The sequence below is a fragment of the Fusarium musae genome, chromosome 1 (genome assembly GCF_019915245.1).
Source record: "Fusarium musae strain F31 chromosome 1, whole genome shotgun sequence".
Lineage (NCBI taxonomy): Eukaryota > Fungi > Ascomycota > Sordariomycetes > Hypocreales > Nectriaceae > Fusarium > Fusarium musae.
The window spans coordinates 1828118-1842211 of NC_058387.1; the positions used below are offsets into that span (position 1 = coordinate 1828118).

The following is a 14094-nucleotide window of genomic DNA, read 5'->3' on the forward strand; positions in this document are numbered from 1 at the left end:
ATTCAATGGAAACATAATTAACTCACACTCATCTTCATTAGCAGTGATACCCCCGGTTGGCACCCATATTGTCGACAGGGTAGACCGTTGTGAGTCGGTTCTTGCTAAACTTGTGCCTGACAAGGCACGCAGCTGGACACCCCAGGGGCCTCTTTGAATAAGGGAGCCACCTATACGAGCAATGCTTTTTCCTATCATGATTTTGAAAACTGATACGACAAGAGGTCTTAACACATACGACTTTTATGAGATCAGGTCCTCTTTTGATAGTATTTCAACAATCGGAAGGCCCTCCGTCTAATTGCTATCATGTTAGTCATCCTGCATTAGCGCCTGTAAACGCGCTAGACGCCCGGAAGGTGGAGGTGGGGCACTCGGAAAAATGTCATGCCAAAAAAAAAAAAGTTGGAGGTTTCTGAGATCCATTTCCATTTAAGAGATTCCATCTGAGAACTTCATTCAGCAAACCGGCTTTGACAACATGGCGAAGCCTTCTAAGAAAACGAAAGGCAAAGGCCCTCGAAGCTCTTCCAAGGGCCCAAACTTTGACAATAGTGCACTGGATAATCTGACGTCTACAATCGACAAAAAGCTTGGCAAACGAAAGCAACCTCCGACCAAGGCTAACAGCGAACAACATCACAAGAGACAGCGAAATTCCGAGGGCTCATCCGGTGAGAAGAGCGGAAAGATCGACGAAAAGACTCTATTAGAAGAGATTAAGGCCCTCGGTGGCGATGAGAGCGACCTGGCGCTTATTCAAGATGTTGATTCTGACGACGAAGAGTACTCTCAGGGCCCTAAGGATTCTAGAGCTGTCGATAAGAGCCTTAAGGATGAGCTGGCCGCTTTCTCCAAACAACTTGGATTTGCAGAGGTTGAAATGAGTGAAGCCAGCGACCAGGAGGACGAGGAAGAGGAAGAGGAAGAGGACGACGATGCTGAAGAGGACGAAGATGACGTTAGTGAACGGGAACAGGCCGTGGCACCCAAGGAACCCACCCAAAAGAAAGGCAACATGGTAGGTTGAACGATTTCCAAGGTGGGTTTTCTGACCGCTAACAGTAAGACAGGCCTTTGAGCCTCGAGCAGACTGGCATGATTCTGAGCTACGCAAACTTCCTGCACCAACTACTGACGAGCCAACTCCGCCCAGAGCCGCTCTGGATGCTCTGAAACAGCACGCTCAGGCACTTCTGGAGGAGGACGCAACCAAATACAGAACTAGCGTCTTTGCTCAATCTTCTCACAAGTTCTTGTCAACAATCATGACTTCAGGCACGCTTAGCGACAAGGTGTCTGCTCTCACTCTTGCCGTTCAAGAATCTCCGGTTCATAACATCAGGGCTTTTGATGCTCTTATGAGCCTGGCCTCCAAGAAAAGTCGAGGACAGGCCCTTGGTGCCATTGGCGCGCTGGTTGATTTGCTTGGCCCCGGCACATTGCTCCCTGCTGACCGTCGTCTTCGAGCTTTCCACGATCAGCCAGGGCTTGTTGGAACTTTGCAGCGAAATCCTGGAAAGCCTTGGGCCCCTGGTAACGCGTTGCCTGGTAAGATCACGCCCGCCCACTTGATTGCTTGGATATACGAGGATTGGCTGAAGGCGACTTACTTTCGACTCATTCAACTGCTCGAATCCTGGTGCTCAGATGAGATTGAGTATTCACGTACTCGAGCACTCGATTTTGTCTATGGCCTCCTCAAGGAGAAGCCCGAGCAAGAATCTAACCTCCTCAGATTGCTTGTGAACAAGTTGGGTGACCGAGATCGTAAAATCTCTTCTCGGGCGTCGTACCTCATTCTCCAGCTGCAGAATTCACATCCTGGAATGAAACCTATCATTGTCCGGACTATTGAACAGGATATCCTTCTGCATCCATCTCAGGACCACCGATCAAAGTATTATGCCATCAACACCCTGAACCAGACAATACTTAGCAACAAGGAGCCTTCATTAGCTGAGGCCCTGATGCGAATTTACTTTGACCTTTTTACTATCATTTTGAAGACTGGAAGTCTAGGCATCACTGCGCCAACGGACTCGAAGCCAGGCAAAGATGACGATAGCAAAGGTGATGTTAAACGGAATACCGGACGACGACCTCAGAGACCGCGAGGCGGTAAGCCAGCAAAGCCCTCAGCTTCTGAGCCCGAAACTGAGGCTGCTGATAAGCTTGTATCTGCCATCTTGACGGGAGTCAATCGCGCAGCTCCATTCATGGTTGGCAACGATGCTATGTATGTGCACTTCTATGTTTCTTTCAGCATATCTTGTTGTAGACACGTAACACTGACACTACAACAGCATGGAATCTCACCTAGACACACTATTCAAGATTGCCCATTCAGGCAACTTCAACACTGGAATCCAGGCACTTCTCTTGATTCAACAAATATCTTCATCAAGAAGTCTTGCAAACGACAGATTTTATAGGACCTTGTACGAGTCCCTACTTGATCCTCGACTGGTGAACTCCTCGAAGCAGGCACTTTACTTGAACCTTCTTCTGCGCGCGCTCAAAAACGATGTTGATAGTCGCCGGGTCAAGGCCTTTGCCAAGCGTATGCTCCAGATTTCTGGCCTTCATCAACCCTCATTTATATGTGGACTTCTTTATCTTGTCGGGCACCTACGCGAGAGTTTCCCTGATCTTTCGACTTTACTAGAAGAGCCTGAGGAGTCCATCTTTGACGATGAGCCCGCGAATGAGAAGCAACGATACGATGGTCGAAAGAGAGATCCCGAGTACAGCAACGCCAACCGTAGCTGCTTGTGGGAGATGGTATGTTACAGTTTGTTGTCTCCACTCAGTGCCATCATACTGACTATATTCAGGTTCCTCTTCAGTGTCACTACCATCCGTCGGTTACAGTCTATGCGTTGTCGATATTGGAGCGCAATAAGAAGTCATTGAAGCCGGACCTTGATAGCCATTCACTCATTCGCTTCTTGGACAAGTTCGTCTACCGAAACGCCAAGGTCACCGATTCAGCCAAGGGCGTTTCCATCATGCAGCCTCTACGGGCTACCAAGGACGCTGGCGACATCTGGCTCGGCAGCCGTGGAGCTGGAGGTGCCGTGTCGTCTGTGAACTCATCCGCATTCTGGAAGAAGAAAGCGGAAGATGTTCCTGCGGAGGACATCTTCTTCCACCAGTACTTCCAGCAGGTTGACAAGGAGGGCAAGGAGACCAAGAAGAATGCTGCAGGAAACGTCGAATCTGACGATGAGCAAGAAGACGAAGTTTGGAAGGCACTGGTGTCTACACAACCTGGCGTTGACCCTGATGACGACGGCTCTGATGTGGGCTTCGACCTCGACGACTCGGAAATGGCATCGGACGATGACTCGCAAGCATTGTCCTTGGATGGCGAGTTGGGCGAGGATGACGACGACGTCATGAGTGTGGATATCGAGGGGTCCGATGAGGAGATGGGTGGTGCTTTGATAAGCGAGGATGAGGAGGGATTCGAGGTCAAGGAGGCAGCAAGCGAGAAGACGAAATCGAAGCGCAGAAAGCTCAAGGATCTTCCCATGTTCGCCTCGGTGGACGATTATGCCGAGCTCTTGGCCGGAGAGGAGGATATGTAGGAGAACTTATCAATTGCGAGGACATGATGAAGCTGGACCCATGTTTTAATATTTTGGTGGTACAATACACATGTTGGTGCAGGAGTCAAAAAGGCACATCTGAAAGAAATACGCACACAGGCATGCTAGACAATATGTCACATAAAATAAATCTCTCGTTGTTTGTCTCAATCAGGTATCAAACCACTCAAGCTCATCATTCTTGGTGAAAATTGCTCTGTAGGTCTTTCCGCCACCTGAATCCTCGCGCTCCTCGGTGTGAATGCTATGGAGCTTGGGGGGCTCATCACCACCGCCAATGAAGACACGGAAGTGAATATAAGATGGGCCTGAAGGGTCAGGTAAAGCGGGAATGCGAAGCTTGCCGAACAAATGGATACCGTAGGCTGATGTAGCGACACGGACAGCTTCGAAGTCATCAGCGCTGAAACCGACAAGGTCTTGGTCTGAGAGGTGTTCCTATATCTTATAAGCCATGGTAAGCCGAGAAAGATTCGATTGAACTTACAGCTGCTGCAAAGTACTCTGGTTCGTGCTCTAAAAGGGGGGTTAACTTTAGATCCAATCGGAGGTAGGCTCATATCGACTTACTATTATAGTCGTGGCGGAGATGAACAAGAGTCTTCTTGAGCTCGGGGAGGATCTGTTCCAAGGCTGTAATGGAGTCCTCCTTGGGAGGGTGAACAGGGCCCAAATCTACAGTTTCAGCGGTCGCCTGGATCAAAGGGTTAATATCAAGTTTGCCAACCAAGTTCGACAATCTCACCATTGTGAGCAAGATGCCTCGTGAGTTCTAAGTGATTTGAAAGTGGATAGTGAGTGAGGAACTCGATGACAACGGTGAACGGAGATGCACACACTTTAAATACTGCCTACGGCAGGTTACACGAACAAGGAATAAAACGCCCAAGCAAGCATACATGTCGTCAGCGGCCTTTGATCGTCTCCTACAAACCATGTCTCACAAGCTCGTCGAGCTACTCTGGTTGGATGAGACTCACGTCACAGGTGCTAGGGGTCCCAGCACATGGCTCCATGGCAGTTGGGACCCGACATCTTGCCGCGATCATCAGGGTCGTGCCAACTTGGCGCATAAGGTAGGTTTCAGCAGGCTAAACTTAGTACCTACCTCTATCCCTAGTACGTATATGTATGTAGTACAGCTTTCCACCGTTCCACGTTAGGTGGGTAGGTAGGTATCTACCCAGGAACAACGTTGGCTATCGTTTAAGTGCATAATAAACGCCGAGGCCAACCCTCCTATCCGAGGCAAGGCGAAAACGCCGTTGATCAAGACAACCTTAAATCGAATCGAAAGCCGAGGCGGCGCATTTCTCAAGTTCTACTTCTTTTTTCTCTCTTTTTTTTTGTCTTTTCTTTGTCTTTAATCTCGCCTTTGCTTCTTTATCAGAGTTCACTCTCTAGAACAACAAATTCGCCATGTTTTCTAAACAAAGTGGACGTCTGGCAGCGCAAGCTTGCAAACGTTTTGCTCGTCCTACGCAGTCCCGCAGTTATGCGACTGGAGGTGTGCCTGCGCCCCTCAAAGCACTTATACCCGCAAGATAGACTGACAAATCTGACTTATAGCAGCCACAGCAGCCGCTGGTGGTGCTTTCAAGAGAGCAGCAGGTATGTTGCTCGCTGGCGTAGGCGCAAGCACAGCAGGCGGTTTTGGAACATGGTACACGATGCATTCGAACGGCTTAGGCTTCCACTCAGACGAAGAGAGCCTGCGGCGATTCGTCGCTAACCACGAAGAGGCGAAGATGGTGGAAGAGACGATCAACAAACATCCGCTCGTTGCAGAGCTCCGCGCCAACCCCGAACTCACCGAATCACGGCCACACATGAAAATGCCCGGATCATACCGAAGTCGGAGCCTGACAGGAGGAGCGCTCATCGGCGAGGGAAAAATGCCAGTACCACCGTACGCCTGGATGGCGCCCAAGGGCAAACAACTCGTGTCTATAGCATATGTCGGTGACGACCTGTGCGGCCATCCTGGTATTGTACATGGTGGTCTCCTGGCGACTATGCTGGATGAGGGTCTCGGACGTTGCTCCTTCGGCGCGCTGCCCCATAACATTGCAGTTACAGCAAACCTCAATGTCGACTATCGCAAACCCACCCCAGCGGGAAGCTTTTTGGTTCTTCGAGCGGAGACATACAAGGTGGAAGGCCGCAAGGCCTGGGTTAGGGGCCATATCGAATTACTGGCCGAGCCTGGCGAGAAGCCGACGATAGTGGCCGAAGCGCAAGCACTATTCATCTCGCCCAAGTATGCTGCGGTAAGTCATATATCGTGTGATACCGATATTCTGGAGATGTTCTAATGCGCGTTGTAGATGATGCCTAAAATTGGTTAAACGAATAGACGACACGTGCTACGATAACTTTTTCTTTCTTTGAGCGAGCGACGGGAGTGACAGGTGCATTGTATATAGATTGTGTTGCGGTAGACGAGGAACCTCGCAGTCGGCAGGTAACATAAATGATGGACGACAGAGCATTTTACAAGAACACATTCTAATTACAAATAGAGCGTTTCCTTTGGGGAGACTTGATAGAGCGTGGCCTATCGATTTATCTGCCATGTATTATTATTATATAGAAATAACATGAAATTCCCTGTTTGAAGCTCTTTTCTTTTTTTTTCCTTTTTTTTCTTTTTTTTTCCTTTTTTCTGTTTTTTGTCTTTTCCCTTTTCGCGGGGCCGACTTCCGGCGCATCGGGCAGACGCTGTGGAGTCTGGACCCGCGCCGGCCACTTAACAAATAGGCTTGTATGGGACGGAAAGGCCTCTGATGTCGCCATCCTCAATATGAGTTCTCATAGGCTGGTTATACACTTATAAAGGTGGGCCTCCGGGGAGTCTGTAGCAGTGGCTTCTGCCGCCCGATGGCCCGATCACGACATTACCAGGGCAAGTTACGGGCAATTACTACATCACATAGGGAGGTTCCTGGAGCGAATCATGTAGGCGTATAGCTAGAAAGATGGTATAAAATTTTATCATCAAGGTCGTGAGGTCGCAATTGGCGTCAGAAATCACTATTATTAGGTCAAGGTAGTACTTAGGTAGGTAGGTTCTGGTCGATTTGGTAGGTACTCTAGGAACCTCAGTACCTTACTCCGTAATATCTACATTAGTAGACTGCCATTCTCACTCACCCTCCACCGATTGGAAACTCTTCTTTTTTCCTCTTCCTTTCTTCACTGTCTAATATCCATCTCAACATATCTTGCTTGCACAATGGCTACGTAAGTAAAAGGCAAACCGCTCATCTCGTGCACTGCCTGTCCTCGCTGTGCCTACCTTACTATCTGGCTTCTGAATCTTGTCTCCAAGTCTCCAAATCTATTCATTACCCCGCCATCCATACTTCGCTCTACATACATCCATCCCACTTCAACACCAGAGGTATCGCTAACTAATGACGCGCTTCACAGCAACATCACCTGGCACCCTTCCTTGTCGCGCAAGGAGCGTAACGAGACCCGTGGACAGCGCGGTCTCACCATCTGGCTGACCGGTCTCTCTGCTTCTGGCAAGTCCACTGTCGCCACTGCGCTTGAGCAGCATCTCCTTCACCTCGGCGTCGCTGCCTACCGTCTAGACGGCGACAATGTCCGCTTCGGACTGAACAAGGACCTTGGCTTCTCAGAGGCTGACCGAAACGAGAACATTCGCCGCATCTCCGAAGTTGCCAAGCTCTTCGCGGACTCATCCACCATCGCCATTACCTCTTTTATCTCTCCCTACAGAGCTGATCGCAAGGTCGCCCGTGATCTGCACGAGCAAGCCACACAGGGCGGCGATGAGCCAATCCCCTTTATCGAAGTCTACGTTGATGTGCCCCTCGAAGTTGCCGAGCAGCGTGATCCCAAGGGTCTTTACAAGAAGGCTCGCGCTGGTGAGATCAAGGATTTCACTGGCATTTCTGCTCCTTACGAGGAGCCCGAGAACGCCGAGATCACTATCAAGACTCACGAGAGCTCAGTTGAGGAGTGTGTTGCTCAGATCGTTCAGTGGCTCAGTGAGAAGGGTTATCTCAATAAGAAATAGGCACAAAATCCATAATTGTCTTTCGCACTTTAAAAAGAGGTAGATCGGATATTAGTGCCATGCGACACCGGCCGCCGTCACTCAAGAGGCATAATGATAGGGTAGAATATAGGCGTTTCTTGCATGCAGGCGACTAGTTCTATCGTTCTTCTTTCTCAGCTTGTCTTCCTTTCACCAACCTTCCAGCCGCGCCATTCGCTAAGGAAACTCGATCTCGTAGTATACGTATGCCGTGTATTCGTGTCCCTCGCCAGTCTGAAGACCAGCGGCTGCCATCTCCGAGCTCAGCGCAGCGTCGTCCTTGGTAATCTTGCCTCGCTTGTCCCGTCCAAAGGCATTGCCGCCCAGGAACGAGTAGCTTGAGTCCAGTGCAGCCTTGACCTTGGGCGCCAGCTTGGATGTAGTCTGCGAATGTGATCAGTGATGTGAATTGGGACACATTCAATAGGCTCACCTTGACCAGGACCGATACGTAATCTAGAGGCAGGCCATAGCGAAGCACTGCCTCAACAAAGACCCTTAATGTCATAACATGTATCCAGATCATGACACTTTCACTCCATCCCGTACGTCCCATACGCAGAGCCTCGCCACAAACCTTGCGCTCTTCATTGGTGACTCGATCGAGCTCTCTTTGCTCTTCTTGTCGACCACCTTCAACGTACTTGTACTGACGGGGCGTCCACTTCTGTTCTCGGCACTTGGCGAGGAATTCGGCGCTATGCTTCTTAAATGTCGCCACAGCAAAGAGAACAAACTCGTCATCCTTGGCCACCTCGACAGCCGAGCGTGGCACAACCATGGGTGATATTGTCTCATACTCCTTAATGAAATCCTTCTTTGCATTGCCAGGAACAACAATGAGGTGTGTCTCGATGTACTCAGAATCCTGCACAAGAAGTTTCGGGTCGACAATGGGGGTCAAGGACTTGGTAGAGAGGTTGCCGCTGATTGAGACTGTCAATGATCTGAGGATTGTATTTTGGATCAGCGGAAAATACTCACGTCTGGCGGCGCTGCAGAGCCGCAAGGTTTGTCTTGACAGAGTTATACTGATTAAACTTTGTCTTAACGTCGGTATCAACGTTAGCTAATTCCTGAGGACATGTTAGTTGGAGCCTAGGACTGAGGTTGGTGGATTAACGCGCCTTTTGCAAAGTGCTGATAAGTTCTGCAAGAGACTTGTCGGCTCGATATCGGATTTTGTTCCAGCTGAAAGTGCTCACGTATTGATCAGTGGGTTCTGATGTGAGTGATTAGCGACTATCCGGTCTCAAAACAAGTGTACGCGACTGACTATCGTTGACCATCTTATACTGGGCGATACGATCTTCGTCACCCTCGAGCACATTCTTCAGAGAATCGGCGACCTTGGACACAACAGCCTGGCATGACGCCTCGAGCTTGGTAAGCTCATCTGCCTGTTGCACCAGGGCATCCAGAGTGCCGATCTTGAAGTCGGGGATGTTGAAAGGCAGAACGGACCCATTGTCGGACGAGATTGTCCCGCGCAATGATGATATGGAATCATCGCGATCGCTCGAGTCAAAGACGCCCTGGGGCAAAGATAGGAATGCGTATTTCGTCGACATTATGGAAGGCTCAAGCTACAAGATATTCGATGGATGAATTATGTCGAGAATATCTGCAAGATAGACTGTCGGTTTGATGAGTGTGACACCAGCGAAGAACGCGGGCAGCTCCACACGGTGAAAGCTATGGCTTTACTCGCGAGTCAAGCTCACGGGTTCATCGATCGATAAATGGCTCTCGGTTGAAGTCTTGCTGTTGAAACGGATAGAACGAGGGCGAGGGCGAGAGCGAGGGCGAGGTTGGGTCGTATCGCGTTACGTTGCGTTTATAGGGCGAGAGTGTTGCTGGAGTTGCTAGTACTACACTACTTAACACAAGGCAGTGGGAGCTGCCATGAATATCTTACTACCTTACTCCGTACCTTACCAAGTAGCAGTTGCCATTTAGGATCAGGAGTCAGTTGTGGATCTGTGGCTAGTGAGGTTAGGTATGACGACTGTTTGTGGCTGCCCACCTCGATAGTCTCATACCCCGATCGAAAATACCTAGGTCCCTCGCATACCTACATACATACTAGAGTAGGTAACCACTTCACTTGGTACGTAATATTATTCACGATCATCAGTCAATGTATCGCATCACTTATGTATAAGACCCGAAGGTCATTGTCAACGGCACCCAGCGTATATCGCACTAAAGAGTACCTAGGTCTAGTTCAAGACAAGAAGACAACGTGTTCGCGAATTATTGAGTGTAACTGCCGCCGCATCTGATGTTCATGGGGTCCCCACTACTGGACGACCTTTGATCACGGGGGCTGTAGACTGCCTACCAGTACAAGCACAGCGCAGACCAAGCCAAGTGATTCCAGTCACTAACACGGAATTCGAGCTGCAACAGCACCACAAACCTCGATGTAAGAACCATCGACTTGCGCATCATCGAAGTCGCGTGAGCCCTGCACAGATGACTGTTGCCCGAAAAGTTCACTGTAAAATCGCTACTGAGGTCAATAGCGTATTATGACCCAGCCTCATCCAGACGTCATGGTCTCAGAAGGGCGTACGTGTTGTTCGAAACAATTTGTCGAATGTAGTAAATGTATACCTAGGCTCACAGGCAATTCACAGCGCCTCGACATGCCATTGTGCCCGATTCGACCATCCTCACTCCCGACACCACTACTCATGCCCTAGGTCCTAGCCCGTGTGCCTCGTCCAGTACAGCGTCGACACCTGGACAAAGAGCCACCAGATCAGATTGGCAAGTAGGCAATGCCTTATTTGATCTCCAGATGAAGCCATTCCATGCTCCAGATCATGGGATAACTGTTTCATCTAGCCCTGGTCCCCCGCAAGAGGACAAAGTGCCGGCTGCTAGTCTCAACCCATATCGCGATGGTCGTATCAGGACCGCGGTGCCAAGCAAGCTTAAGGGCAGGACGAACATGAAGCAAGGTAACTTCAGTGTTATGCATATGCACATCCAGAAGCCGCAAATAACGGAGCGCGACCTTGCGGCCAAGCTTACAAGTGAACGAACTGCTGCTGCTGCCAAACTTGCGAGTGCTCAAGGGTATCGCTATCCAAGGAGACCGCGGCCACCACACACAGCGGCTCCTCGGAATCTTCCACAATCTCTCTCAAATCCCCCTTCAGTAACTGCAGACATTCACGGGCCACTTTCTCAGCCTCCACCCCGCCGAACTGTTGTGCCATATGAAGAGCGGCGAGCAGAGACGGGATCTGCACAGGCCAGCGCAAGGCTCGAAGAGAATCCATTGACGGAACCAGATAGCATGGAAAATGTTGAAAGAGAAATTCTAGCAGAATCAACTAAAGGAGACGTCACACCCGGGGACGACCATGAACAAGAGGACGCTCCATTGTTAGATTCGAACTCGGCACAGGACGTCAGCATGAACCAGTCGAACGAAATTGCCGCTCCAGTAGATCCCACACAGGAGGCTAACAGAGAACAGCCTGCCATTACGAAGCTCTTGACAACAATTCTTTCACCGGAAGAGGTCAGAGCAGAGAGATATCGACTTCTTGAACTCTTGCGAAAGCTGCACCCAAGTACAGTCGTAGAAACGCTTTGCAGTGCCCTTACTCAGTTCGGTGGGGTCACTCGGCAGCCCCCATCTCCTCATGGGGAGTCCTCTGAGAGCGGCTCGAAGAAAAGCTCGGGCGATCTCTTCATTTCGTGGATTTCGGAAATCTTCCCTCCAAACTTTGCTGAAAACAGCACTACCAAAAGGCCATCGAAACCCTCAACAGGGAGACCACGAGGTAGGCCCAAGGGGAGTACGAAAAGGATAGTAAACGCAGACCTACGTCCTAAGCGTACTGCCTTGGTTCCCCTGGCTATGAGGCCCAGTGAAACGGATCATACGCCGCGTTCGACACTTGTCAAATGCTCGAATGCACCACCAGAGTCTGTTACAAATAATACACGCTTATATACGCCTCTACCGTGTGCTTCTAACAACCAAATCTCGAGTAAGCTACTTCCCCGTGTTACGAAGGGCCGTATTTCTATAGCAGCCACTCCCTCAATCACCCCTAGATTGATAAATGTTTCAGGGGAAGACCGAAGAACCACCTCGGGTCCATCGATGACACCCGCTGAATCAACTGGCGGCTCTACACTGATCATGCCAAATTCTTCGGTTACAACATCAACACGCACGAAGAGTACGGGCAGGCCTCGTGGTCGGCCTAAAGGGTCAAGGAACAAGCCCAGGCTACTGCCTGCCAAGCCTGCTTCTTCCTCATTCAACCCAACGAACTCTCATCTTAGGGAGTCAAGGCCTCAATCTCATAAGCCAACCACGAGGGAAAGCATGTATAACTCCCTAATATCCACGCCTGATTCAAGCTACGCGAACGAGACAGGCCGTGCTCTTCGAACCACATTTTCTCTCCCAGAGTTGCCCTATCCTACTGGAGAAGCGGCCAGCATAATGCAAGGTGACGCAACTGGCTCGCCTGGCTGCACGCAAGAGAACAAAACGCCAACAGCCGCTGGCAGTTCTGTTATCATACAGGGATCCCAGGGGCCACCCAGCCACCCTCAGGACGCTGACCTAGTTTCTTCAAAAAAGAGAAAGAATTCACAAGAAGGTCCTTGCACCAAGACTCGAGTGATCGATATTCCCCAAACATCCCCCAGGACCGCGGGCCTGATCACCAATCCACCTCACGAGACACAAGCCAAGCGTCTTCGTGTGTCTCAGGAGACAGATCCAAGAAACCTTGGCACTAGCAGAAGATGTTCGCAATCAGCCGATGCAGAGGCTTTAGCTTTTCGTTCAAGTGCCACTACCAGACACGCACCGTCCATATCGGACACATTCGCCTCCGGGGTACAGGCAATTGTGATTGGGGATAGTTTGAGCCAGCAAGTGCCACAAAGTCCATCTCATCTGTACCAGCAGGATCGAGGACTCAAGCAATTTGATGAGTCTTACCAGACCCAAGCAGATCAAGGCGCCCAAGTTCAACGCAAGCACCAGCCTCGGCATCATTCATCACAAGATTTGAGATCCGACAGTCGATCCATCCAATGAGTCTATCCTCTCCAGTGAATACTCAGCCACATAGCCGTGGCCTCGTGGCTCCGGAGGATGTTCTCCAAAAAGTAACCGTGGTGGATTTGTACCAACGACAGCAACGACACTTGTCGAATAAATCAGGACATTCTGCTGCATGCCCTTTTCCCCTGACAGCGGGTTCAAGCTCCCATCAGCAAGCCCAAAGGCTTGACAGTCGACCCCTAGTTCCTCGACACAGGCAATAGGGCCTCCTTCGTTCAACCGGGACAACACCCTTGGCAAATACGGGCCATTTTGAGTCGCATCACCGCTTAGAAGAGCCAGCACAAATCACAAGTATGGATGGAACCCCCTCCAAGCCTCCTGAAACTGCATTGGCGCCTGTAGCAAACATGTCTTGAGTTCCCAGCTTTCAGAGGTTGAACCTCCGAACGCACCATCACAGCGACTCTGGCGCAGCGAAGCAACCCAGAAGCGATCCATGCTTTGGCAATACACTAGCCGAAATTCATATACGTAGCCAAGTATTTGCACTATGAAGAGAGTGTGAGAATATGAAAAGGCATCAAGGAGCAGAATTAGGTGGCCCAAGCCGACTGATTCCATGTGATTTGACCTCTTCTACTCTTGAGCGGCAGGACGGCTCAAGTATACACGTCCTACATATCATGACACGGACACCGGAATGTTTGCGCAAGAGGACGAGCGTAAGGTGAGTATTACTTGTGTGGATACTAAGCAAAGAAAATTGTGTATTCAAGTACTGGAGGCATCATCAGAGGAAAGGCTGGATTTCCGCGGAGTTTGGCTAAGTCATTATGTTTGTGTTCGCGGATTTTACATCGCTTATAAGCAAGATCACACGGGAAGACAAACCCGCGCTACACAGGCTGGTGGTTGATCTGATGCTCAGATCATCCTATTCTTTCTCTTTTTAGCATGTTTGAAATAAACTCCCCGCCTCCTATCAAAGTAGAGGCTTCTTGGATAATAAATATACTGTGATTTGAGTGAATAAAAAGCCACCCCAAGTTGACGCTCTGAGGCTAGTGCACACAGTGGGATGTGGAAGTCAATTTCACTATTGAGGGAAATGAAAGCCCTTTGAGCCATCAAGACATTCGGCCTAGGTTCCAGGTTGAGAAGACAGTGGTGAAATATAATGAAAATATAATGTCGTATAGACAATCGGTATCAATATGTATAGCCAGTGCTCCCATCCAATACCACCTTCGGCAACGCAGTAGCCCTTTTCTCCGCAACCGATAAAAACGCCGTTCAAATGCTCAAAACCCCGTTCTTTGACACATGCATGTACACAGGTAAAACGACAAGCAGAAGTA

General features: G+C 49.8%; 6 protein-coding genes across 6 annotated transcripts; 4 read left to right on the forward strand and 2 right to left on the reverse strand.

The window, feature by feature from the left end:
* Nucleotides 1-481: 481 nt before the first annotated feature.
* Nucleotides 482-3593, forward strand: J7337_000564 (uncharacterized protein; the record flags this gene model as incomplete). Its single annotated transcript, XM_044818313.1, has 4 exons — nt 482-1021; nt 1074-2239; nt 2307-2784; nt 2838-3593. 4 exons carry the CDS (start codon nt 482-484, stop codon nt 3591-3593), a joined length of 2940 nt encoding a protein of 979 aa, XP_044686015.1.
* Nucleotides 3594-3764: 171 nt separating this feature from the next.
* J7337_000565 (uncharacterized protein) lies at nt 3765-4362 on the reverse strand (the record flags this gene model as incomplete). Its single annotated transcript, XM_044818314.1, has 3 exons — nt 3765-4052; nt 4102-4130; nt 4185-4362. 3 exons carry the CDS (start codon nt 4360-4362, stop codon nt 3765-3767), a joined length of 495 nt encoding a protein of 164 aa, XP_044686016.1.
* A 187-nt stretch (nt 4363-4549) lies between these two features.
* Nucleotides 4550-5962, forward strand: J7337_000566 (uncharacterized protein; the record flags this gene model as incomplete). The annotated part of the gene is made up of 4 exons (XM_044818315.1): nt 4550-4690; nt 5100-5121; nt 5184-5884; nt 5942-5962. The coding sequence occupies 4 exons, from the start codon at nt 4550-4552 to the stop codon at nt 5960-5962; spliced, it is 885 nt and encodes a 294-aa protein (XP_044686017.1).
* Nucleotides 5963-6849: 887 nt separating this feature from the next.
* J7337_000567 (uncharacterized protein) lies at nt 6850-7662 on the forward strand (the record flags this gene model as incomplete). Its single annotated transcript, XM_044818316.1, has 2 exons — nt 6850-6857; nt 7047-7662. The coding sequence occupies 2 exons, from the start codon at nt 6850-6852 to the stop codon at nt 7660-7662; spliced, it is 624 nt and encodes a 207-aa protein (XP_044686018.1).
* A 198-nt stretch (nt 7663-7860) lies between these two features.
* On the reverse strand, nt 7861-9254 carry J7337_000568 (uncharacterized protein; the record flags this gene model as incomplete). Its single annotated transcript, XM_044818317.1, has 5 exons — nt 7861-8067; nt 8117-8609; nt 8668-8759; nt 8889-8905; nt 8960-9254. 5 exons carry the CDS (start codon nt 9252-9254, stop codon nt 7861-7863), a joined length of 1104 nt encoding a protein of 367 aa, XP_044686019.1.
* A 987-nt stretch (nt 9255-10241) lies between these two features.
* J7337_000569 (uncharacterized protein) lies at nt 10242-11490 on the forward strand (the record flags this gene model as incomplete). The annotated part of the gene is made up of 3 exons (XM_044818318.1): nt 10242-10257; nt 10326-11221; nt 11443-11490. 3 exons carry the CDS (start codon nt 10242-10244, stop codon nt 11488-11490), a joined length of 960 nt encoding a protein of 319 aa, XP_044686020.1.
* Nucleotides 11491-14094: the final 2604 nt, after the last annotated feature.